The 27,913-nt window shown below is 37.5% G+C and overlaps 1 protein-coding gene across 36 annotated transcripts in view; it reads left to right on the plus strand.

Moving 5' to 3' along the window:
• RBFOX1 (RNA binding fox-1 homolog 1) overlaps positions 1-27,913 on the plus strand; it is a 1,623,526-nt gene that overhangs the window by 1,563,535 nt on the left and 32,078 nt on the right. For 18 of the 36 annotated variants that reach the window (XM_089782266.1, XM_089782270.1, XM_089782271.1 and 15 more), the window contains 2 exons: positions 7,957-7,996; positions 22,130-22,194. In XM_089782266.1, the coding sequence (XP_089638392.1) occupies positions 7,957-7,996; positions 22,130-22,194 (105 nt within the window). Of the gene's footprint in view, positions 1-7,956; positions 7,997-14,313; positions 14,357-22,129; positions 22,195-27,913 lie in introns of all 36 variants that reach the window. The other 18 variants (XM_089782268.1, XM_089782273.1, XM_089782256.1 and 15 more) reach the window with 3 other exon arrangements.

Here is a 27,913-nt window from a genome sequence, read left to right on the forward strand (position 1 = left end):
TCTAATATGCATTTGCAGTGGAAGCAGTAAAACAAATATAATACACATTTAACCAATAAAATACAAATAGAAACACAAGAAATCCCATACCAGGTAATACTAGTGGTCCAGCTGTGAAAATAGCCATTACCAGATGCTTCAGAGGAAGGTACAAAAATCCTCATAATAGTTGATTATGAAATAGCATACCTATAGAGAAAGCCTCTTCCTAACCCCCTGGCAGTTAGTGGAAGGTTTATATCCTGAAGCTTATTCCTCCATGCATCTGACAAAGTGGGTTTTACTCATGGAAGTTTATTCCCTAATTAATCTGTTAGGGTATGTCTACAGACATTAGTTCGAACTAACTTTCATAGGTGCTACACTAGCGCTCCGCTAGTTCGAACTTAATTCGAACTAGCGGAGCGCTTAGTTCGAACTAGGAAAACCTCATTTTACGAGGATTAAGCCTAGTTCGAACTAGCTAGTTCGAATTAAGGGCTGTGTAGCCCCTTAATTCGAACTAGTGGGAGGCTAGTCCTCCCCAGGTTTCCCTGGTGGCCACTCTGGCCAATACCAGGGAAACTCTATTGCCCCTCTCCCGGCCCCGGACTCCTTAAAGGGGCACGGGCTGGCTACGGTGCCCGTGCCAGGTGCAAGCCTGCCAGCACCCAGCCAGCAGACCCTGCACCTGGCACAGCTCGAGCCAGCCACCCGATGCCCCCCCAGCCCTCCCCCTCTTCCCAGGACCAGGCTGGCAGCTCCCGGGAGCTTGCCCGGGACCACAAGAGGCGGGCACCTGCCTGGGCTAGTGCGGACATCGTGGACCTCGCCCACGACCTCCGCACTAGGCACAGGAAAGTGGCCGGCTAGGGCAGGAGAGCTGCCAGCCTGGCCACCCAGGAGCAGGTGTGCATGAAAATCAAGGGGGTCCACTGAGACCTCCGAGCCTGAGCCCTGAGCTTACAATGGCCGTACTGGGTCAGACCAAAGTCCATCTAGCCCAGTAGCCTGTCTGCCGGCAGTGGCCAACCCTAGGGACCTTGGAGGGGATGGACCGAAGACAGTGACCAAGCCATTTGTCTTGTGCCATCCCTCTCCAGCCTTCCACAAACCTTGGGCAGGGACACCACTCCTACCCCCTGGCTAATACCACTCCATGGACCCAACCTCCATGACTTGATCTCATGTCCCTTTAAACTCTGTTCTAGTTCTAGCCTTCACAGCCTCCTGCAGCAAGGAGTTCCACAGGTTGACTCTTTGCTTTGTGAAGAACAACTTTCTGTTACTAGTTTGAAGCCTGCTACCCATTCCTTTCCTTTGGTGTCCTCTAGTCCTTCTTTATGGGAACTAATAAAGAACTTTTCTGTATGCACCCTCTCCACCCAACTCCTGCTTTTAGAGACCTCTATCCTGTCCCCCCTCCGTCTCCTGTTTTCTAAGCTGAAAAGTCCCAGTCTCTTTAGCCTCTCTTCATATGGGACCTGTTCCCAACCCTTGATCATTGTAGTTGCCCTCCCCTCTCCCACCCTCTCTCTTCCCCTCTCCCACCTCCTTTTCCCAGTCTCCCCCAGTTTTGTTCAATAAAGACAGATTCCATTTTTGAACACAATTGTCCTTTATTTTGTACATCAAGAAAAGGGGCTAGGGAAGTGTAAGTGGAAGGAGGTGAGGGAGGAATGGGGCACGAGCCCCCGATGGGGAGGACTGGGCTGGCTCTGCGGGCTTCTGGGGGTGGAAGCTCTCCTGCAGCCCCCCAATTACCCCCTCTCCCCAGATGGCAGCCTGCGGCAAGTGCAGCCGGGCTGATGGCCGAGTGCTGTGATGTTCCCAGTGTGGGTACTCCGGGCAATCCAAGCCAGGACTGCTTTGCAAGCGGGGCACCCCTGAGAACTGTCTGTCCGGGGTGGGGGTCGGGTCCCTTTAAGCGCATCCCTTGGCTAGCCTGAGACAGCATCTTCACGCTCTAAGTCCTCCTCTGATGCCCTGCCGGCACTGCTTCCGGCCATCCTTAAGCCCGGTTCAGGGTCCACTTAATGTGGACATGCTAGTTCGAATTAGCAAAATGCTAATTCGAACTAGTTTTTAGTTCTAGATGCGTTAGTTCGAATTAGCTTAGTTCGAATTAACGTTGTAGTGTAGACGTACCCTCTGTCTTTAAGTTACCACAGGACTCCTCATTGTGTATCCTGAAGTCAAATTCAACCAATATAATGGATATTCTCAATATTTTTTTCTTAATTTTGCTGTCCGAATATTATTTTTGCATGCAGTGCGGTCCAGGTAACATTGCCGAAATCTTAGGGCTTGGAATAAAACAGAAGGGAGATGTAGGAGGAGCATCTCTAACTTACTGCATTGGTATAATTTACTGCCGGGACCTTCATACACCCTTCATCTTGGCCATGTTTCTCCTCCATCTTCAAGATGTGCCCTCTTTCTTCACTTTTGGATATAAGGGGAAGAGGCTGGCACAGGAGTCAGTGACAATGGCTGAATATTCCTCCATAAAGATTTCACTTTTTCTGATTTTCCTGAACGCCAATAAAGTTTAAATAATAAAAACACTTTTGTGTACCTCTCCCAGGATTACACTTCTAACTAACACTAGCACTTCTATCCACCCGTTTTTTAAATGGAGCAGTTCCTACATCTGAAGTCAAATAACATAACCACTACTAAGTCCTGTCATGGCTCATGTTCAATTCAGAGTGCATTCATTTATACATTTATTTTGAAAATAGTTATTTGTCAGTCTCGTGCTCTGAAGTATCATGTCCTTATATAGTTAGGACAGTAATTAAAACTGGAATATTTTGATCTTCAGCAATTTAACAATGACGTGTTGTTTGAGTTTGTCACTGAACAGGAAATATATTGAGGATGGCTTAAAGGGATGGGAGAGACTTCCCACTCAATTACTCACATGCACTTATGCCCTTCATATTATGTTGGAAGTTTTTTTGCTTAGACACTGTAGCTTCAAGAACATTCTTGTCTGAGTAGGATATAATAAGCTAGTAGAGCTAAACATGTTACATTATTGGAATTCTGGATGAGTTTGAGCGCTAGGTGATAGTGTTGGAATAGGAGTAGCTAGCTTGCCCCTCACAAACCTTTATTTTATGTCATACTACCTGTAGTTTTGTTAATTCCCTAATTCTTTATAGTACACATTCTGCCATGTCTACACTAGGAAAGTATTTCAAAATTACTAAATTAGACTTAATAACTCCCAATTTAATAAGTTCAAACTAGTGTGTCGACATTACAGGGAAGCCTCAAAATTAGTGTGAGGCAAGCTCCGTTAACGTGAATGTGATACCTCCAGCTTAGAGCCCCAGGAAGCACTGGGGAATTCGTTTGAATTACTCTGGGGAGTAATTATTTCAAAATAGCTACTCCGAAGCATATGACCTACAAGGAGAGGCTGAGGGAGTTCGGTCTATTTAATCTGCAGAAGAGAAGAGTGAGGGGGGATTTGATAGCAGCCTTCAACTTCCTTAAGGGAGGTTCCAAACAGGCTCGAGAAAGGCCGTTCACAGTAGTGATGGATGGCAGAACAAGGAGCAATGGTCTCAAGTTGCGGTGGGGGAGGCCCAGGTTGAATATTAGGAAAAACTATTTCACCAGGAGGGTGGTGAAGCACTGGAATGGGTTAGCTAGAGAAATAGTGGAGTCTCCATCCCTAGAGGTATTTAAGTCTCCTGCCTTGGGAGGGGGCTGCCTTGGTCCTGCCTTGGGTAGGGGGCTGGACTCGATGACCTCCTGAGGTATTTTCTACTGCTATTTTGAAATAACTATTTTGGAATTATATTACTCCTGATGAAAAGCAGGAGTACAGATTTTGTATTCCATGGCCTGTTATTTCAAAATAGTGTTGATGTGCTGCTTATAAATTTGACCTTGGGAGATTATTTCAAAATAAAGTCCTAGTGTAGACCAGGACTCTATTCTACTCTAGCCTGATATATGGCATAGCTGGAAGTCCATAATCCACTAGATTTTTTTCTCTACAGATATCCATCAGCCATTTTGAGCCATCAGCCTTAGAATTAGGAACATACAGTTCATACTTGCTTTTTTGTGTTAAAGAACTAGGATGCATTGTGCAGTGGCAGTGACTTGTTTTGCAGCACATAAATGATGGTCTGAAACAAAGAAATAAGTGCTTCTTTTTAAAAAGGACTATTTGTATGTTTAGAATAAAGAGTCCTCACCTTACACCTCACCTTACACTGCATGACATTTGCAAAACTTCACTGCATGAGCAATAGAATAGAGCTTCTTAAACTTTGGCAAAGTGTGGACCAGATCTTAATAAAATCTTGAAAGACACTTCTACTGCTATTGGTAATCATGTAATACCTCTGTTGCTTAACTTTATAAGCATCTAATATATTTTAATACAATTTAAAAAAAATCATTGATATCAGTGGAGCCAGGATTTCAACTGCAATATTATTCCACCATAACTGTTAATTAACTATTGAGAAAAATAATATTGAGACTAATAAATATATAATAAAATATGTGTCAGGGTAGTTTGGTCAGCAGAACACAAAGGCCATTGGAAATTTGAATAGTTGATTAGATAATACCTCTTTGACATAAATAAGCTTATTAGATATGCAAATATGATTTTGCTTAGGTTTACATCTTAGCAGCAAGTGCTTTTCTCAGGCAAATTAAGAATATTAATGAAAACATGCACTTGGATATTAAATCATGGAACAATTAGAGTTAATGCCAATATTGAAAATCAGACTTTTTAGACTGCAAATGCCCATGGTTTTTTTACATACTATTTGAAAAGAGGGAACGTGCATATGACAAATGCATAGCACATGTTTATTCCAAGTTTTAAAATGAGTAGGCCAGCTTTATAGCAGTGTAACTCAGTTGAAATCATTTTGCTGTATATTAGTGCCTTTCATCCTGAAGGATTTCTAAACATTGATAATTTGTCTTAGCTGAAGTGCAGCGACCTTTGGAGTGAAATGTTAACAGCAACATAACTGCAGTAAATAACAATTACAGATAAGAGTAGAATTACTTACCCAACTGAAACTGCAGGGGAGTTTATATCAGTATAGTGTATTCACCAAAGCCATTGGATTGTGTTGTACCATTCTCTGTTAAATTGAAAAGTCCATTATTAAATTTGTGTTCCCCATATAGGTGTTTACAGACCGTAATAAATTCCTTATAACCTTTCTTTGTTAAATTCAGTAAATTAAGCTCCTTGAATCTGTCACTATAAGACATGTTCTTTAATAATTTAATCATTATTGTGGCTCTTCTCTGAACCCTCTCCAATTTATCAACATCTTTCTTGCAATGTGGGCACCAGAACTGGACATATTTTTCCAGCAATGGTCATCCAGTACCAATACAGAGGTAAAATAATCTCTTTACTCCTGCTTGAGATCCCCCTGTTTATGCATCTCAGGATTGCATAAGCTGTTTTGGCCATACCATTGCATTGTTTGCACATGGTCAGCTCATTACCCACCACAAGCTCTAAATCTTTTTCAAAGTCATTGCTTCCCAAGATAAAGAGACTTCCCTTAGGTAAGTTTGGCCTACCTTGTTTGTTCCTAGATATCTACATTTACATTGAAAATGCATATTGTTTGCTTAGGCCTAGTTTCTGAATCGGTGACCTGACCTCTTTTTTTTTTGCATTTCTCCAATTTTGGTGTTATCTGCAAGTATTAAGCAGTGATGATTTTGGTTTATTGCAGGTCATTGATACAAATTATAAATGGCATAGGGCCAAGAAGGTTATCCCTGCAGGGCCCCCTAGAAAACTCACCTGCTTGATTAAATATCCAATTTACAGTTATATTTTGAGACCTATCACTTAGCTAATTTTTAATCTGTTTAAAACATTCTATTTTAATTGTACATCTTTCCAGTTATTTAATCAAAATGATGTGTGGTACCAAGTCAAACACCTTAAAGAAGTCTGTCACATCCGTACTATAGGTTGTGTCATTCAAAAACATAAAGAAATAATGTATTTTCTTAAACCTATTTTCAAAGTCTCCCACACAAATAATAACAAATCTCATTTAGTTTGGGAGTGCTACCAAAAGATAATCCTGCAGGCAATTGGAAATTGTATCTACAGTCCATACTTAAAATTTTTAACCAGAGTTTACATAAATAAAAGAAAAAATAAAAGTTAATGTAAAAGTAGATGCTTTTATAGTAAAGAGCACAGGGTGCAGCAAGGAGCTTTTTATGCCAGTTGGCATATGTGGCCTTTTTACACACATTTCACCACTTGCATTCCTCAAGCTAGATTCATTGCAGTTATCCTGTTTACATTAGGGCTGAATTTGGCCCGTGGTTTTGTGTGTGTGTGTGTTTGTATTTTGGTTTAAGGGTTGATGGGTATAATCTACATGTAAAAGAAACAAGTCAGCATCGAAATAGGAATCTTTTGTTCATGCCATAAGAAAAGGAGGAATCTGAAGGCCAGTTACAGTGTCAGAATAACAGAAAGATTGGCCTTGGTGGGCTACCTCCCAGCAGTACCACTCATAGCAACACCCTCCCTGTCCCGGCACTGCAGCCCTAATCCTGGCCTGGTACCATGGGTAAGACCAGCAGCTCCTGCATCCTACACATCTGGGCCTCTCACCTTGCTCTCAGTGTTGCAATTTGGCACTCACTATAATTTTGCCCAATTCCCTTCCCCTCCTCCCTCCACCCCTTCTCCATCATGACAGAAAGTTAGTCAGGCCAACCCTGAGCAGTTCTGCAATGCTGCATGCCCAGTGCAATGCTCAGAACAGGGCATCAGGCTCAGCCATGGGAGTTGGTGGAGCTACTGTTGTTGAATGAGTCACAGACTCATTCACAAATCTGAGAAAAACTGAAACTGTTGTAATAATTTTACACTATCGATGGCTATGTATCATTTTTAAAGCTGCAAGTATTTCATGGTGTGAACAAACTTCCAAGATTTTTAGTACACTCTAAGTTTCATGGGCACCTTTGGAGCTCCACAGGCTATTTCTTTATCAGCAATTAATTAATATTTATGTAAAAATGAAGTATCAGAGGGGTAGCCGTGTTAGTCTGAATCTGCAAAAGCGACGAGGAGTCCTGTGGCGCCTTATAGACTAACTGAAGTGTAGGAGCATAAGCTTTCGTGGGCAAAGACCTTTGTGCATCTGACGAAGTGGGTCTTTGCCCACGAAAGCTTATGCTCCTACACTTCAGTTAGTCTATAAGGTGCCACAGGACTCCATGTAAAAATGAAAACTACCCTGTGTTTCCTTATAAATAAAGAAAAGATTTGTACTGCAGGGGTTGATTATTTGCACAGTGTTCTACAAGCTAGTTTTCGACAAAACTTTTATGCTGCAGCAGCTCTATTGCATACATCATTATGGCCATATTATACATTTATTTTATATATTTTACCCTCACTGATCTGAATGACAGGATTGTCCTTTCAGATGTTTTATGTGGGTGGAAGAGGGAGACCTATCTGGTGTTTAATATGTAATGAAGGATTGCTGGGACTCAAACAATTTTTTTTACATTCATAACTGATACAACAAGCTCAGAGGTTCGGGAAGTATGAACTGCCAAGTCTAGATGTGCCAGCACAGCTACAACAAGCTATAGCATACATTAAGCACTGAAAGTATCAAAATTCACACCCATTTTGAGAAACTGATCACAGACATTCATTCTGTATTACTGTAACCTTTTGTGTCTCTTTGACTAAGCATTTGGCACAGTATACAGATATGGCATTCAGTTCAGTTTCCCTTTTATAGGCTCCGAAGAACTGTTGATTAGTATTACCGACCTCCTTTAACCAATGTGAAGAGTGCCCCTTTATTCTTTTCCATTCTTGTGGCAAGACTAACCTCAGCAGTGCCGGGGTTGGTGGTGTTTGCATGTGGAAATGCACTAATATGGATGTTTTTCTTTGTGTGTGCATCCTTGCAGTGTTGTTTACCAGGATGGATTTTATGGTGCAGACATTTATGTAAGTATTCATTGATGTGCATGCTGTCCTTGTACATTACCAGAGTCATTCTTTTTACAAGTTTGCTGCGTTGCTTGACTCTGTTTTGTCAATTTACCATCCCTCGCCTGTCAAAAAGAATCGAAAGGAATATCTCTCATATTGGAAGACCTTTCTGTTCATTACATCTATCATTGTTCAGTGGAGCTGAATTAACTCTTCAATCAAGTGCTGAATGAATGCAAAAATGAGATAGTGTTGGGCTTTTCTCAACCCTCAGAATTAAAGTTTCAAAAATTATGTTTGTTTTAAAAGTATTATATATTTTTATTAAAAACTCAAGGCAAATTGAGCAATGTTTTAATACCTGAATTCTGAAAATACTGTTGGGCATTTGCTCTGATTCAGGAAAGCTCCTTATTCAGGGTCACATTTAAACACATTCGTAAGTACCATTGATGATAAGGGAATTTAGGTATATGCTTAATTCAAGTTTTTCCCTGAATATGGATGAATTTAAGCATGTTCCTATGTGTTTTCCTGAACTGGTGGCAGTAGTGTTTCTTACTGTGAGCAGTGCCGCTCAAGTAAGTGTCACTACTCATAGCTCTCAGCCCTGGTCTACACTAGGGAGCTATTTCGAAATAACTCCCCTTATTTGGAAATATTTCAAAATAATGGGCTTGGTAGTGTGGATGCTCCCTTGCAGTAAAGGGGTCATTATTTTGAAATAATAACTCCTGCTTTGCACGAGGAATAACATTTATTTCAAAACTGTTATTTCGAAATAGCAGTAACATGCATCCTCCACTGCTGCTGTTTTTAAATAACGACTCCCCAGAGTCACTCAAATTAATTACTCCCCAGTGCTTCCTTGGGCTCTCAGTCAAGGTAGCATGTCCACATTAAGGGAGCCTGCCTTGGACTAATTTCAAGGCTTCCCTCAGAGATTCAGGGCACTGATTGGGCGGGGCTGATTAATCACCTGTGAAGCTGTGCTGCCACACAGCTGAGAGGGAAAACTGATGTAGACATGCCCCCCATGGCTATATGTGATAGCAAGTATAGACTTGGTCCTTAGTTGTCAATTTTTATTATGCTTGCTCTATCCATTAGTTGATTTAATTTTATATATTTATATATTATGTGTTTGTTTAAATGTTGCCCCATACTGAGGATTTTAAGTAGGAAGTCTCTGAAGAACTTGCTTATCTCTAAATATGTTTAAACTGAACAGAGTTGTTTTAAATGTGTGCCCTAATTTTCACTCATGAGAAAAGTGAAGCAATCCTTAGAACCCATGCTCACAACTTTTCAAAATATAGAGACATACAAAAACTTAGATGTGCTACTTATCTTTAGCTTTCCCTATTAATTCGATAGAACAAGCAGGTCCTAAAAATAGAGGTAATTAAATATCTTTTCATGGCTATAGACAGCTTTCTTATCCCAATTGTGCTTCAATCAGCATTGGGATTCAAAGAGATTGATTACGTTAAATCGGTATGAACATTAAAAATTCATTAGATTGTATTAGAAAACATTAGTTATATTTATTACCAATGATCCTTTAGAGACATTTAGGATGAAACATTTTAATTTTCCTGAAATAGATTTAAGTAAAAAGAAAAGAATCTCAATTTATGGGAAAAAGTTGATTTTTTTTCTCCCTGCTGGGACAAGATTAGCTGTTTTGATCATTTGGGGCAGTGGGAAACCCTTCAAATTGGAGTGCGAGTCTCATTGTGCAGACTTTCAAAGTTACTAGCCCTCCATTATTCACAGTGGATGCAGCTCCTCCCTTTATGGAAGACCTACATGTATAGTGCTTAAATCCAAAGTTGGAGTTTACTGATGCACAGGGCCTTTTGCACATGGCTGAGTTTCATCCCGTAGTATGAACTTAATCTTTTTAATTCTTCTTGCCAAAAAGAAAACTGCAATCATGTTGCTCATCTCACCAGTTTGAAAGGCAAGAAGCCCTGCTGAACCTGACTTATTTGGGAGTTACATGTTTAAATTAGAGTTGGCAGTTTTGGAGCCTACTGTCGATGAAAGAAAAAAATTACATATTTTGGGCCATCAGTGACATGAGAAGTTCTTTGTTTTCTTCTTTAACAAGATGATCAGCACCTCCTCCCTCCACCCCATGTTAGGTTTCAAAGTACCAAATAGAAACTATGAATCTGATCAGCAAGGTACTTGAGAAAGTGCCTAACTTGAATCTTGTGAGTAGTCTCAATTAAGCTGATTGGGCATTGGGGCTTGGTCCTTCAATTGACTCAAATGGGGCTCCCCGCAGATGCAGGGCTGTGTCCACACCCTGTCATTTCCAGATTCATTTCTCAGATGGAAGGCGTTAACGCCATATAGTTTTCATAGTATACAGATGTATTATTTCATTTTTACTTTTTATATTGTAAAACTTTGTACTATGCAGCTCATCATTTTTCTTTTCATTCTTGCTCTTTTGTACTCCTAAAATATTGGGGGAGGGAGGAGGATAGCAAGCCACATGTGTGAGAAGCAGTGGAGAGAAAATATAGGATTCGGAATGTATTAGTTCCCTGCAGAGCACCGACTTATCGACCGGCTCCCAATCGATTACCATGAAACTCCAGCTCAGTTAGCCATTTTAAATGGAGAGCAGAAATTTGTGAGGAAAGGAGGTAATGAGAGAAAAATGACAGTGGAAAGACTAGGCAACAGAAAGAAATAGAAAAGAATTTTTTTTAAAACATATCATAGGTAATAGTAAATATGAGAGCGAAGAGACACCCTAAAACTCACAAAAATAAAGCAAAACTGGGAAGAAAACCACTCAGTGAAATATAATCTCAGAATAAAGGTTTCCTACAATACAGGGTTAAACAAGTGTGGGTGGGTTATCTTGGACTACTGACATATGCAGAATTGATTTTCCATTGGATAGTGGATGTGTAATGGAAGTAGAAAAGAGGGAGAAATGTAAAACATAATAATCAGTCAGGTAAAGATTGTATGGAAACTAAGGGCAACAAACAGCCAGAATGCATCAATGCTTATCAGAAGGGTCAAGCAGAATGAGAGGAGTGTTATAAATCTAGTAGGGAGAAAGATACACAAAAGTGAAAATTCCACAGGCACACTACTAAATGACAAGGGGAACATAATAATGCCTCAGAAATAGCTGAGATATTGAACTCCCTTTTAAAATGTGCTTTTAACAAGAAAAATAAAGAAAAGAAGATTGCACAGTTAGGAAAAAAGGAAGGTCTTTTAAAATTAACTATTGATTCACTAACAAAAAACTTCATTAAAAGAGAGTTAAGATTGCCTGACGGTGTCTTGTACCCTTCTAGAATATCTAAGTTCCCTGATGAAAATTGACAGCTCTGAGAATCAGGAAATGCACTCGGCAAAATAAAAAACAAACATTAGAAAATAAAGAAACATGCAGTTAAAATAATGTTTTCAACTCTTCCCCCAACCTTAACTCTTTCCACTGGACCACTGCCAGAAGGAGTGCTTCAAGGATATCAGAGTGCCATACTCTTCTCTAAAATGTGTGGAGATCAGTGGAGCAGTAAAACAAAGAAGAACAGAGTTGTATGCAATAAAAATTATACAAAATGAAGTGTTTAAATCCCTCATTCCTTGTCTCAGATGTCCCTTCAGGAGATAACTTACCCACTCATTAAATTTTATTGCCCACAGTAAGATCTGTCCTACTCATTGTCAGGTACCTGCATGAGTTGCAGGGTAAGGAACAAAATCCACACAAGTACAGAATTAAGAGTATGGCTATGGAATTGTGGCCACTATACTGAGAAACTGGCATTCTTTTGGTTATGATAAGATTTTATCCCCAGAACATATTGCCATCTCTCCAAGGGCATGATTTAATGTAGTGTTGGGGTGTAATGCATGCCTACATCTACTTTCTTCTTGAAGAAGGAACAGGAGTTATTTGTAGGAGGGTATGTCTACACAGCAAAGTTACTTCGAAATAACAGTCGTTATTTCGAAATAACTTTCCTAGCATCTACACAAGCCAACTGCTATTTTGAAATTAATTCAAAATAGCAGAGGGCTTATTTCAAAATTGTTAAACCTCATTCCACGAGGAATAGCAACAATTTCGAAATTGCTATTTTGAAATAAGTGCTGTGTAGATGCTTATTTCAAAATAGAGGACCTCCAGCCCTTTCCAGGGTGCCCTGCTGGCCGCCCTGGACACAAGGTAACTTCTGCCCTGATGTCCTGCCGGAACCAGTTCCGGCCGGCCCTAAATGTGATTCAGCATCCAATTAGTCTGGACGCACTATTTCGAAATAGCAAAAAGCTATTTCGAAATGCATTTTGTGTGTAGACGCGTTATTTCGAAATAAGATACTTTGAAATAACTATTTTGAAATTAGATATTTCAAAATAACGCTGTAGTGTAGACATACCCAAAGTGTAATAGTCATCCCTTCCGTGTTCTCTTGCTTATAAGTAGATAGAATTATGTCTGACTTCCCCCCCAAACTGACGTATAACAGCTTTTTAATGTACAAAACCTTCTTAGACTATACAAAAAACAGGACTATGTAGCACTTTAAAGACTAACAAGATGGATTATTAGGTGATGAGCTTTTGTGGGCCAGACCCACTTCCCCAGATCAAATAGTGGAAGAAAATTTGCATGACCATATATACCAAAGAATACAATAAAAAAAATGAACACATATGAAAAGGACAAATCAAATTTCAGAACAGAAGTAAATGTCTGTTAGCTAATGATATTAGAGATGATAATTGGGGAAGCTATCTTTGTAATGGGTAAGATAATTAGCAACCTTGTTAAGTCCTATAGACATTTAGATAATTTTGGATTTTTTTGTGAGTGCCAAATCTTTTGACATTTACTTGTGAACTCATGATTCATCACACTGGCATTTTGAAGTATGTGCTAATTGTTAGAGTGGGACCTGAGTCATCTTTCCAACCATCAAATATTTCAAAGTGATCTGTAACTGCATTGTATGCATCATTTTCCTCAGTTTACTGATTGCTTAAATGAGTTGTCTAAGAATACACAATAAATAATAGTGGCAGATCCAGGAAGAGATGCTAGGCATCTCCACTCTGTTTGGTGCTCAACCAAGCTGTAGAGTCCCATTTAAAAAAAAAGAAGTCTTAGATCTACAATGAAAAGTCCTTTCAGGCCCTATATTTTCCATTGTAAATGCTGCACTAAGACAGTTGAATGCTACTATAATTATTTTAATGGGTGATATTTGATAGGAAGGGTTCTGTAATGATTTTAGCAGAGGACTGTGGGTCGGCATTTCTGAGTTATATTCCATTTTCTGCATTTGACTTTTTTTAGCTTTGACCCTCGGGGCACATCTAGACTACTCTCAGCTTCCGAAAGAAGATATGCAGATTTGGTGCAAATTTGCATATCTTCTTCCATTCCCTTTAATGGAAGAGAGTTTTTCGGCGGGGGGGGGGGGGGAGCAGTCTAGATGATGGTTTTCATGCAACCCTTCCCTTTTTCGAAAGTACCCTGTAACCTAATTTTTTGAGGAATGAGTAGTAACCAGAGAGTATTGAGTAATGTAACTAATGAATGCTTGGAAAAGTTGGAGATTCTTGGATGACAGTAGCTATTGAAATGCCGATTAATTTTCATCTACCCTCAACAGGTGTGCAACTTTTATTGTTCTAATAATAGGAGATCCATGCAAAGCTCCATAATAGGATAGAGTCCCAAGTGTTGAGAATAAAATTAATCTGTCCATCCATGAGATCTATCTAAGCAATTTGTATTTATAAAAACACCTGTCACTGTGCTATCTGAGCCCTCAGTTAACAATTAAATACACCATAATGATTTACTAGGAGAGAATAATACTGTAGTTTGTTCTCTCTTTTTTTCTCTCTCTCGCTCTCTCAATATATATATATATATGTGTGTGTGTATATATATATATATATACACACACACACACACATATGAATATAAGTATATGTAATATATGCACACACATGCATATATAATATATGTGTAGATGGCTATATATTTTTGTGTACATATTTGATTTTGTAACCCAAATGTGTTTGATTTTCCATTTTATCTTTTTTTTTCGAGAAGTTCTTTGCTCATTTTAAATCATAACTAAGATTTCTTGGCAACTGACCAGGTACATGTCCCTCAGCTTTTTCCTTGATTATTCTGTGCTATAATGCCTTGTAAAATATTGAAAGCAAACTTGTGAACGAATGGCCTTGGGTAATTTGTGTGACTTATGCATTTTTATTTATTTTATTTTATTTTGCATTCAAATCGTTACATTTCTGTTTCCTTATAGAGTAGTGTATCAAGAGCCTGTGTATGGCAATAAATTACCACAGGTATGAAGTACTGACTGTTGAAAAAAAAAATCATTACATTGAATGTGGATTGCTGTGCAATCATACTAACAATCAATTAATGGGGGATTTGACATATACAAAATTAAATGCAGCTGCATTTTATGTCTGGGTTAATTATACCACACAATTGCAGACATTTTAAAAATTCTGCCTTCCTCTTCTGCTGTATGTCCCATTTAAAGTCCAGTGTCAGTGGGAGTTTTGTCATTGTCAGGACTGCTTTATGACATATGCTGACTCTGTCAAAATGTATGTTTTTAGGGAAAGCAAGCTGTTACTGAGCCACTGCTATAGTTCTACATGTGGTAGTGATTGAGAGGAAGAGTAATGTAAAAAGGGCATAACTAGTTTTTTACCATAATTAGAGAATTCGAGACCAGAAGGGAGCTTTCATCCAGTCTGACCCCCTGTATGCTACAGGCCACCAATACCTTCCACCACGCACATGCTAAAACTCAGCAGCCCACAGGAGCCTAACTATTATGTTACACAGGCAGAGAATGGAAGGGACGAAGGTGCATCAATGGCCAAGGACCCTGCAAGAAAATGATTAAGTAAAATATATCCAGATAATCCTGGCAAGTGACCTTCACCCACGTGCTTCAGAGGATAACCCCTTAAGGTCACTGTAATCTAATCTGGAGAATAATTACTTCTTGACTCCATATATGGAAATTTAAATTCCAAATAGCTTTTGAACCCGCCAGCCACGCCTCTGAGAGAGAGAATACTTTAAGCTACCACAGAGCCCCGGATAGCCTCATTTGATGTCCCATCTCCAGTAGCAGAGGAGGATATTAAAAAAAAAAATACAAACACCTAGAATGAATAGGAATGGGGGTTGGGAAATCTCTTCCTGATCTCTGCAGATGCCTGGCTGAAAACCCGAATCTTGACCTCCCTTGCTGCAGTTTAAGCCCATTGCTTCTTGCCCTATTCTCAGAGGCTAAGAAGAAAAATTTTTCTTCCTCCTCCTTGTAACACCCTTTTAGATACCTAAAAACTGCTATCATGTCCCCTCTCAGTCTTCTCCTTTCCAAACTAAATAAGCTCTGTTCTTTCAGTCTTCTTTCATAGGTCATGTTCTCTAGACCTTTAATCATTCTTGTTGCTCTTCTTTGGTTCTTTTCCAATTTCTCCACGTCTTTCTTGAAATGTGGTGCCCAGAACTGGACATAATACTTCAATTGAGGCCTAATCAGTGCAGAGTAGAGCAGAAGAATGTCTTCTCATGTTTTACTCACAACACTCCTGTCCCACATCGCAGAATTATGTTTGCTTTTTTGCAACAGCATCACACTGGTGACTTATATTTAGCTTGTAGTCCATTATGACCCCTCGATCCCTTTCTGCAGTACTCTTTCCTAGACAGTCGCTTCCCATTCTGTATGTGTGAGACTGATTGTTCCTTCCTAAGTGGAGTACGTTGCATTTGTCCTTATTAAATTTCATCCTATTTACGTCAGACTATTTCTCCAGTTTGTCCAGATCATTTTGAATTATGACACTATCCTCCAAAGCAGTTGCAACCCCTCCCAGTTTTGTATCATCTGCAGACTTTATAAGCATACTCTTTATGCCAATATCTAGTTGACGAAGATATTGAACAGAACTGGTCTCAAAACACTCCCCTCCGGAACCCTACTTGTTATGCCTTTCCATCAGGATTGTGTACCATTAATAACTACTCTCTGAGAATGGTTAGCTAGCCAGTTATGAACCCCCCTTATAGTAGCCCCATCTAAGTTGTATTTATCTAGTTTACTGATAAGAATATCATGCGAGACCATATCAAATGCTTTACTAAAATGTAGGTATACCACATCTACGACTTCTCCCTTATCCACAAGACTCGTTATCCTATCAAAGAAAGCTATCAGATTGGTTTGACATGATTTGTTCTTTACAAATCCATGCTGGCTGCTATCTAGCACCTTATTATCTTTCAGGTGTTTGCAGATGAATTCCTTAATTACTTGCTCCATATCTTTCTTGGCAAAGAAGTTAAACTGACTGGTCTGTAGTTTCCTGGTTATTCTTATTTCCCTTTTTATAGCTGGGCACTATATTTGCACTTTTCCAGTCTTCTAGAATCTCTCCCATCTTCCATGATTTTTCAAAGATGATAGCTAAAGGCTCAGATACCTCCTCTATCAGCTCCTTGAGTATTCTAGGAGGCATTTCATGCAACCCTGGCGACTTGCAGACATCTAACTTTTCTAAGTGATTTTAACTTATTTTTTTTAAATTTCATATTCTAAACCTACCCCATTCCCACTAGCATTCACTATGTTAGGCATTCCTTCATCATCTGATTTCTTGGTGAAGACCGAAACAAAGAAGTCATCAATCATCTTTGCCATTTCCAAGTTTCCTGTTACTGTATCTCCCTTCTCACTGAGCAGTGGGCCTACCCTGTCCTTGGTCTTTCTCTTGCTTCTGATATATTTATAGAATGTCTTCCTGTTTCCCTTTATGTCTGTAGCTAGTTTGAGCTTGTTTTGTGCTTTTGCCTTTCTAATCTTGACCCTGCATATGTTTATTGTTTGCTTATAGTCATCCTTTGTAATTTGTCCTAGTTTCCACTTTTAATATGACTCCTTTTTGATTTTTAGATCATGCAAGATCTCCTGGTTAAGCCAAGGTGGTCTTTTGTCATACTTTCTATCTTTCCAATTCAGCAGAATAGCTTGCTTTTAGGCCCCTAATAATGTCCCTTTAAAAAGTGAACCAAGTGGCTGATAAATTGGATTTTTTGTACAGGTAACCTTGTCACACAATTGCAGTATAATTGCACAATTTGCCCAGGTGTCTCCTAAAGCTCATTAAGTTGAATGCCCCACATCTCTTTTTATGAGGCTTTTTCTGGCCCTATAATGGTGAAATGATTAGAAACATTCTTCTAATTTCCAGTTGGTTTCTGGTTATATCAATTTTTTTCTTGGCCAACATTGTCTTTTAGCTTGAATAGCTCTGATAAATGAGGTCTAATCAGTGCCTTATTACAATGGCATTAATGCTTCTCTGTGTCAAGTGGAAATGCCTAGCCTGAAATATCCTAGGATCATATTTCCTTTTTCACAGACGCATCACATTAGTGACCCAAAGTTGTCATGAAATTAACCCACACACCCAGGCCTCGCTCTTCCACTCTGCTTCCAACTGATGAGCCTCCAGCTTGGCGCAGAAATTGTTGTTAGATCCTGCTTGCCCTTGAACTTTGTTCTATTGTATTTCATCCTATTTCTCTCCTTCCAGTCTTTATGGTCATCCATATCTTTCTGTACTAAAATCCACCCTCTTCTGTACTGATGGTGCTTCCTGACTTTTTTACCATCATCAAGTTTCATGAGCACACTCCCACTATTTGCACCAGGGTCATTAATACAAATATTGAGTAAGATTGGTCCCAAGACTGATCATTTAAGAGTTCTGCTTATGAGTTCCCTTCACTTCAGTCATTTACCTTTCAGCATAACCCATTGCCGTCTTCCTTTTATTAGTTTCTTTATCAATCTTATGTTTCTTGTGCCGATCCCCATCTTCCCTAATTTATCCAGTAATTTCCCATGTGGTTCTGTGTCAGATGCTTTATGTCCAAGTACTATATGTCTACTGCAAGTCCCCTTTCTCAAAGAAGGAAATCAGGTTAGTGCGGTAAGATCTTCTGTTGCATTCTATCCCATTTACCGTTGACTTCTGTTAATTTAATTATTCTTTCCTTTACAATTTATTGCAAAGCTTTGCATACTATTGGGGTCAGACTAATAGGTGTATAATTGCCTGGGCCTCTCTTTTTCCTGTTCTTCCTTGAAGATATGTATGATGTTAGCTATTTTCCAGTGGGACTGTTCCTACCCTCAATTAAATAGTTATTAAAAATCTGTGCTGATGAATTAGCCATCTCACGTGCGAGTTCTGACTTAGAAATTATCTGGTGCCCCTGATTTGAATGCTTTAAATTCTTTAATTTTTTTCTTCCATCTCAATTGTGATCATTTCCATCCGTAGGCATTTATTTCCATCACCTGTACTACCTTTAAGCCTGTGCTCCACGCTATCATCCTTACTCAAAACTAGAGGCAAATTATTCATTTAGTTTTGGGAAGATACCTTACGTTATCATTAACCTCTTTTCCATCTAGACTGTATTGCAGTTCAACATCACCCTTACTTATTCTCTTTTTTTATTCATGTAACTAAAGCCAGCTTGTTATTTATTTAAATTTCCTTGTCCAGAGCTACTTCAACTTGACTTTCAGCAATTGTCACTTGATTCCTACATTTGCTGACCTCCAGGGTATCATTTTATTTGCTGATCAATGCCCTTTTCCATTCCCTAGAGGCTCTCAGATTACACCCCTAATAACCTAATACACTAAATGCTATGCTATCATTTCCAACATTGCCACTATTGTTGGACCTTCACCACTAGCACTGAAACTGTCAGTGATTTCCCCAGAATATGTTAGCACAGACATGCTAATAGTGTCAAATTATAAGCAGCTATATTGCTTTGTTAATTTGAAGGAGTAAACTGTATAAATGATTTCATTTAATTTGAAAAACAGTGCCTGCATATATTGGTCCAATATTTCCAGTATTTTGATAGCATATTTTTAATGAGCAGGGATGTAAAAAGATTTCTGTAATAGAATAATTGTACTATGAAAATACTAATTTGGCCAGAAAAAATACTAATTTTTCTAAGCATATGCTTTGAGATTATCCTTAACCTTATGAGTTTGGATAAATAAAATAAATGATTGCCTATGTTCATGATATTATATCTCTAAAATACAATGCTATGCACTAAAATGTTCAACAGAAATTTTATAATAATATAAAATTAAGCATGAAAAGAATGTATTTTATATACATGTATATATTATTGGCTATCATGTATCTAAGAAATACACAATGTTGAAAAGCTGAAAACATAACCAGATTTATAGTTATAGGAAATATCTCTGCCAAATTTAGGTGGTTTTAACATCACATACTATCCCAAGCCTTTTGGATAACAGATTCTGGTCCTGTTTCAGCAAAGTGCTTAATTTCATTGGGGCTATTCCCATTTTTAACATTAAGCATATATCAAAATGTTTTGCTGAACTGGGGCCTTGGCTGGTAAATCATCTGTTGATCTTCTTATAATAATTAAAGTGTTTAAGATTTTGAAACAGTTCTAGTTATACTCATTAACCTAAAAACATGAGACCGATAAAGTTCATTAGAACATCCTAACAAAGAGAAGCAAATTTGTTATCTTTATACAGTTTGCCCTTTTAAATTATATTAATGAAATACACAAATATGACACACTCAGATAGGCATTTCCCACTGAGTTCCTCCATATCAAAGTCTCAAAATTTAGATGCCAAAAATTTTAGTCCCTCAAGAGTAATTAGTCTTTCAATAAGAAAGGACTCTAATCAGACCAAAAGTATATTTGTTTGTATAGTTTTGAATGCAGTCTCTTCAGGGCTTATTTCAAATTTAATCCTGATTTTTAAGTAAAAAATTGTGTAACAAGGAAGATCAAGCTTGGTTGTTTGGCAACACCTCCTATTCTAGCATGTCAAGCCATCCCTATATTTAAATCTGGCCATACTTTTGACATCGGCCTATTTCATCTAGGTGTGAATGAGAAAATGATGATAGATCTGTGTAGTGCCCAATCCTTCAAATCCATAATCAGTCCCAATTAAACCAAGAAACGTGTCCATTTGAGTAAAGTTTGCAAGATTGTGCCAATGGTGACAAGCATGAGGACCATAAACAAGACTGACTGACTCAATAATAAATTGAACTGCAGAATGACTTACAATCCAACAGACGTTCTTAGGCTTTGGATTCTGAAGACAAAATCTTTAAGTATACAGTTTGAGACAAAAATGTGAAAAGTCTTGTATTTTGTTTAAACCACACATTCTTTTGCCATCCTTCTTCTAGTAGACCACAACTTGATAAAAAATGGAAACTTTCCTCATGAGCTTTGCTGGCTTCACAACTTTGTGACTTAAGTTATGCTAGATGCCATTAGTTGACATGTAATTGCCCATACACTAGATACTTATAGGCAGTATTTGCCTGTTGTTGCACATACTTTTTGATGCTTCAAGTAGTGTTTAATGAGATTCTATGTGCCTAGCTGCAGATCAGTCTGTTGTGTCAGTAGCCAAGAGAGTGGGTAGGAATACTGTCTTCCTTTCCTCCATTTTTCAAGTATTCTTGAAGTATCCGATGATCAGAATTAAGGAGGTAGTCCATGTCAGTGCTTCTTAACTGGCACAGAGATGGGACTTACTGCAAAAGATGGCACTTACCTAAACCCATTGGTTGCCTGACATAAGTGCTTCCAGCAAGTCACCATAATAGACATGAGAGTTTGAAATAAGTGATGAAGAGAAGAGATAAAGAGGTGCCTTAAGTATATAGGTAAAACTCAAGCCCAGATTGTGTCTGTCTGGCTGTGTGTGTAGTGTAGATGGGACTATTATTTGCTTACTATTAAGCAGATGTGGCATCATCAGCCAAACTGTGTATATGGGACTGACTCAAAAAAAAAAGTTCTTACCATTTATTTTCTTTAATTTAATCAAACAAAAGCACTGGGGTGGGGGTTGAGGAGGATGAGGATTAGCTGGCATGACCTGTGGAGAATCTCTAGAACAGTGGCTATATGCAGCTTCTATGGCCCGGTCAAGTTTCTCATAAACAGATTATTTCATGAAGAGTAATACAATATACAAAAAGCTGTATTAAATATGCTAAGATATGCTGTTTTCATGAGGGTTGGCAGGCAGAAGCCCATTCCTCACATTTCTACATATTGTTAGTGTGAGCAGAGCCCTCAACAATAGGAACACTTCATTGAAGTACTCACGTTAACAAGTGGAGGAATATCATTCAAAGCTGAGTGATCCAACTAGTTTTCTTTTTCATCTCTTTTTTAATTCTATGGGGAGACACAGTAGTTCCATGTCCCAGAGGATTATGGGGTGGTGGATTCTAATTGGAACCTAAATGGTGTTTGTGGTATCTGTGGAGACTGGGCTCTGTTTGTTAATTGGCATGCTGAGATCATTTTGAAATGGTTGATGTAACACCGTGGTCCATTGAACAGGAAGCTCTGCTATTTTCACAGTTTGATAATCAATGCATCACTGCACACAATTCCTTTCAAATGTGTGTGTTTGTTTGTCCTGTTTGCTTAATTGAACAGCTGCAATTACTGTTACGTACAGCTGAATGTTAATTCAGGAGAAAAAAGAAATTCCTCCTTAGATATGATTTTATTTACAAACTATAAACCTATATATAATTAGTTTTAATGCAGCAAAATTTTCTTTGATGTAATCAAACAGATTCAAGGTATCATATTAGATCTATTTTTGTAGTGGGTTTTATTTTAACTGATTTGTCATGGCTTTATTAACCTGCACTATACCTCTTTGATAAGGGGAACTGCTGCTATAACCATAAAGAAAGAAATTCTCAACTTTTTTGATGAATGCAGTCCATTGATTATTCTGATCTTTGGGTCAAATTAAATCTTAACAAGCAGGAACTGATTGGATTTGTGATCAGCTATGCTTAACAATCTCATGAAATATTTCATATATAATTCAACCCCTTAAATGGATTTATAGCATGAAAAGAACATTACAACTAGTTGCTGAGAAATTTCAGAAAATATGACTTTAGATTGCTGTAGCAATGCAATTAGAATGTAAGTTTGTGTTTCAGGGTGGTTATGCTGCCTACCGGTATGCCCAGCCTGCCACTGCCACTGCCGCTGCCTACAGTGACAGGTAAGACCCAATTTACTGCTAATAAGTACTTAGCATACAGGAAGTGAAAAATAAGTCTTATGAATTTTCCTTGTTTAAGTCTCATAAGAGTTTTGTTGCTCTGCAGATTACTATGGTATATAAAGTTAGGCTGTATCGTTACGAGAAGCTATAAATAGAAAGCCAGTGATTAATTAAGAATCAAGCATAAGACACACATTCCTGGGTTGCAGATCAGCCACTTTACTATAAGATAATGATCGTCTGTGACCCTTGCACAGTGTAGAATAAATGTACAACTCCATAATAGTCTGCTGATTAAAATAATAATTTGTCTTAACAGTTAATTTATTATGTGATTTTCAAAGGTGTTGAGTACCCTCCATTTTCACTGACTCCTGTTGAAGTCAATGGAAATTCAGGCCATCAGAGACAAATGATAATTCTCCCATATAGCTGGCTTCCATTTATTTGTGAGTTTATATAAAGATAAGTTGATTCACTCCCCCCCCCCATTTTTGTTTGTTTTGGTGGAGGGCGGGGAGTTCTATTAATTCAAGGTATCAACATTGTCTAAATACACCATTGAAAAAATGGAGAATTTCTTAAAATCAGTTCTGCCTTACTCTGCAATAAGACACGTTTCATTTTACACAGTGTAAATAATTTCATTAAATTATTTTTAATTATTAAATGAGAGGGACTTCTCATAAGATGAAATTTTGGCCCCACTTACATGGCAAACCTTCCATTAACTTCAGTAAGGCTAGGATTTTGCCACACTGTGTAAAGTTAGGCTTGTGCATAAAAACGTATCTGGGCCTATTTTGTAATGAAAAAGAAGAATGTATTGATTCACAGGAAATTCATTCTTCAGAAATTGAATCTTAGGAGAATCTGCAGTGCCCATTAATACTTTTCACATGTTTTAGGGGTTTATAGCACACACTAGAAGTGGGTATCTATTTTATAAAAAATCGCTGTGTGTGCATTTTGCTTCACAGTGTCAGAAAGAGCTCAGGGCCCATATCTGTACTCATGGCACAAGAAAATTTCTCATTGAAATCAGTTAGTTATTTTCTTGCATCTTGAGTATGTATTTAGACTTGTATTCAGTGCTAAAATGGTCATTATTATTGGGCTTTTTTATGTTTGTGGTCCCTGAAGAAAACAACAGAATAAAAACTAGTGAAGGATGTCTTAGAATGAAGTGTTGCCCCTGTATTTTGTTTGCTGAGGAAATGGAACACAATGTGAATGTTAAAATGCTATGCATGCATAGCTGCCTTTAAAAATGCTTATTCTGGCAATGAAGATATATTTTTAAAAGTTTGATGAATAAAAAAATTTGCATGTGTGGCTGAGGCATGCTGTGTGAGACAGGTAAGCAAGTTTCTTTATATGAATTCCGAATCAGTGATGTCAACCAAATACTGTAATGCTGTATGCACCTTGTTCGCGATGTACTCTTTCTATGCAGGGTAACCTACCATATGGAGTGCTACTCAGTAGTTTTCATTTCATTTCCACAAAGGTGTGTTGTTAGCATGTTGCAGCTATAATATTTTTGTGAGCTTAATATGCAAAACTCGTTCCTGATCCTAAATTTTTTTAACCAAAAAGGCAAAATCATAAATAATCTCATATTACTAGTCCTTTTTTGCCAGATACCGTTTAGAACTCTCTTTGTCAGTTAAAAGTGGTCACTTGTTGCTATAAGGAAAGGTAATAGATCTACATAGTACTTAGGGGAAGTGAATAATATCAAGTTGAAGCCTAAATGATTTAATTACCAACTAGAGTACCTACTTATAAAACAAAACAAACAAATCAGATATCATAAGGTAAAATATCAGATTTTTACCTCTTCTGCTCTATTGACAATGTTTGACAAGAGAGAGTCAATCTGACTAATAAAAAAAAATATGATATTGAAAAAAACTTAATAAAAGAAAAGATATAGTATGATTAAAGTCTGCTAAAGAAGACTGAGATGGTATGTATAGTAATGTAATAGTTACAACTCTTAATTATTTTATATGAAAAATATCTCTACTATACTGAATTTCCAAATATACCCTTTGTGTATAGTTAGAATTGAAATCACTTGAGCCTGCTGCATAATTACAGGTATCTGAAATAGATTTATTTATTTTGATTTTTTTTTAAATTGTATTCTCAGTTAAAAATGTTTATTCCCAAATGAATAATTTTGGGGAGGTTAATTGCTTTTCTCTATAAGGGAATCCTAAGACTAATTCTAAAAAGGAAATCATGCAAAAACTTTGTTGCATATATGAAACTATATGCAAACACGGATACCTCACATTACAATTACAAATTTGATTATTCATTTTATTAAACTTTTAACTATGGGTAAATTTTCTTTAGAGTATGTGAGCTTTTTAATGCAGAAAAATAGGGCTTTTTAGAAGATTCATCACTCCCTAAGAGCATTTTGCAAACTATAATTTGGCAAAATTTGAATTAAACTCGAATACTGCAAACAAATGCGGAAATGCAGGCAACTACTAGTATCCTTTCTTCTAAATGTAACCATCACTTGCCATGTTGTGTTACACATGAGTATTACATATTTGGTTTCACAGTGTTAGTTTTCATAGTGGACATGAGTCCCTACTTAATATCATTCTCAACCATGTATATTTACTGTATATGTTAATAGAATGCCCAAGCATACACACTGAATGCCACTAAGCTTATATTGTGATGCAGTGCTCTAGCATGAAAAGACCGCTTTAAAAGAAAGAAAGAAAGAAAGAAAGAAAAGAACGATTTGGGTCACAGATCATATACATGATGGGTGACAAGGTCCCTATCTTGGCACACTGTCCTAAGTGAGAAGATGGAAAGAGGAACTGTTTGGATTGGATGCATATTTTGTTAATACAAAACAGGAGGTGAACAGAATGATTTGGAACTCCAGAGCCATTACCTTAAGTCATTGGATAATGATTGGTGCTGTAGAACTGTTCTGAGGAAATATAATGGTATCCATGTTTGTCACACTTGGAAATATTGCTGGATATAGGCAATGGACAACTAATCTGGAGGGAGAGACTAAGGGGGCAAGGGAAGATGATGTTCCTTGTAAAAAATTAAGTAGTTTTTAACAGAAGAAAACACACATATGTAATGGCAGTTTCAATCAAAACTGAAATAGGCCTTATAGATTTCTCCAGTCACTTCTTAGACCCAGAAAAGAGAAAAGCCTTCTTAATTTATGAAGCAATATAGTAAGAAATCATTTTACAACTTCAGAAAGGAAGCAGTGCTACATGTTTTCTCTGTGCAATCTATCACTTTATTAAATTAAACTTAAAGTGTTGAGCCTTTTGAACAATTTGATCAAACTCTTCATATTTGTAACTGTCTAGTTTAAAATGTTTCTAAGAAATACCTCTTCCAGCTGACAGAGGAAGTGGCACATAGTTTAGCTCTATATATGTTTTGTACCACTCTTGAACTTTGACCTCTGAGCTCTTAAACCTGAGAGGTTGGTTGATGGAAAACCATTTTGAAGGTATACAAAATAAATTAAAATGGATACAATTTTGAGTACAGATTTTACTTGATTTTTCTATAACATTTTTTTAAAAGTATTTAAAATATAGATTCTAGTAAAGGCTTAAATCTAAGTCTGATTTAAAGAAAACTGGCAAAGTTATCAAATTTTATTTTCATGAGTTAGAACCAGTCAAAGCATGGCAGTGGGGCGTATCGTCATTTTGTCATTGCATGTTCACTTGATGTTGCTAGTATGTCTGTAATGCTATATCGGATTTGACAGATCCATCACATTAGCTCAGTGAATGGCTTGCTTGATTTAAGCCTAAGGGCAGACTTACTCACATTGATTGGCTATTGGTTTTGTGTTTTATGACTTGATTGTTGCATCTTTGATCAGAATAAAAATGTTTCTTTTTGCATATTAATTTTAACAGCAAATATGTGTTTAAATATATATGGTGGTGTATGAAAGCTTTAAAAACAAGCTAAGCCTTGTTTGGAAGGCAAAAGTATGTTCACTTGTACTGCTTGCTAAAAATGTAACAGTAATAATTATGTGTGTGAATAGGTATGTGTGTCTGAGTATTCATACATACACACGCACTTTCCCTCCCCCCACCTAGGGAGGTAGTTTGCTCTGATACTTCAAAGTATTTACATATTGTTTAACTGAAATCCTACTCAAGTAAGTGGAAGAGCTCCCATTCACTTCATTGGGGTTTGGACCAGACCCTAGACACTGAAGCTGGATTTTCTTACTTTTCTATGTGTTGTATAATTTGAAAAAAAAAAAGAGAGATGACACTGAGGGGTACAATAAAACATTTTATGCACACAATGCACGTTTTTACACTACAAAAAACCTTTTGGGTGGGGTTTTTTTGGTAAATGTTCTATAGACACACACATAATTTTTTAAAATACCTGGAAACAGAAAACTTATTGTAGAGAGGTTCTATTTTAAGATAGTCATATCACTTCAGTGCAAAATCCCAGTTATTCCAGTCTTTTTTATCTTTAAAATGACTATTTTATTTATTTTTGTCAAACTGGTAAAGTATATGGATGCGGGACTTAGTGAGCTTGTCCATCTGATCTGTTTGATTAAGGAGTTGACAATAGTACTTGATGTTTGTAATCAATAATTCCAATAGTAAAATACATAGACATATAAAGATACTTAAAGGCATGTTATTAAAGGTTCAAAAAGGCAAACCCAGGTTAAACATTTAAAAAGTATAACTGCTTGACTTAGGCATTTTTAAATATTTTAGACTTTTAAATATCTTTACATTTGTGACTATATAACAAGTTCATTACAATAATATTCCTTTTCATTGAGAATTTCACCATTTGATATGTAATAATAATTAAGGGTTTTATGGCACATAAAATATAATAGTATCTTGAGCCAAAGTTTAATTTACCATTAAAGAATTTTGTACAAAGATTGATATTTTAAATAATTATACTCAGTATATTTAATAGGCAAATTTTTTTCATTAGATGTGGGAAAAAGAATATTAATCCACAGAAATTGTATATAAATTAATTAGGTTGGAAAATGAGTTTAAAAACCCAAACAAACCCAAGACACAGCTTTCACTTTCCCTCCTAGTTGCAACTGGAATTTTCAGATCATTTTTTGAAGTTATCCCATGTATACATTGTTCACTAAGCAAATATATTCAATAATTAGAAGGATCCCTGGAAGTGATAGGTGAAGAGCCTATAACGATTAACATACCAATGTTCTCACACTGTGAGATTTAATTGAGGTGTATTGGCAGGAATCCAAAGACTTCATTCAAGACCATGTAACATAGTCATAATGATATATAACACACAGAGCTTCCACCTTCAGTGCATATTTGAAACATTTAAGGCCTAATACGGTGGGAGTTGAATTGTGCCTTTACTCATGCTGATAGCCATGTATGGTAGCTAAAAAGAGGTGAGCTCAGTTCCCCAGCAATGGAAACAAAAATCATATTGTTGTTAGTGGGCAAGAGAACACTTGTTACATAGTAGTCTCCTAGGGTATGCCTAGACTACATCCCTCTGTCATCAGAGGGATGTAAATTAGACATACCGAAATTGCTAATGAAGCAGGGATTTAAATATCCCACACTTCATTAGAATAAAAATGGCCACCGCTTTTTGCCGACGTGGCAATTTGCTGGCAAAAAGCAGCAGTCTAGACGGAGAT

The sequence above is a fragment of the Pelodiscus sinensis genome, chromosome 15 (genome assembly GCF_052426305.1).
Source record: "Pelodiscus sinensis isolate ZL-2025 chromosome 15, ASM5242630v1, whole genome shotgun sequence".
In the NCBI taxonomy this organism is placed as follows: Eukaryota; Metazoa; Chordata; order Testudines; family Trionychidae; genus Pelodiscus; species Pelodiscus sinensis.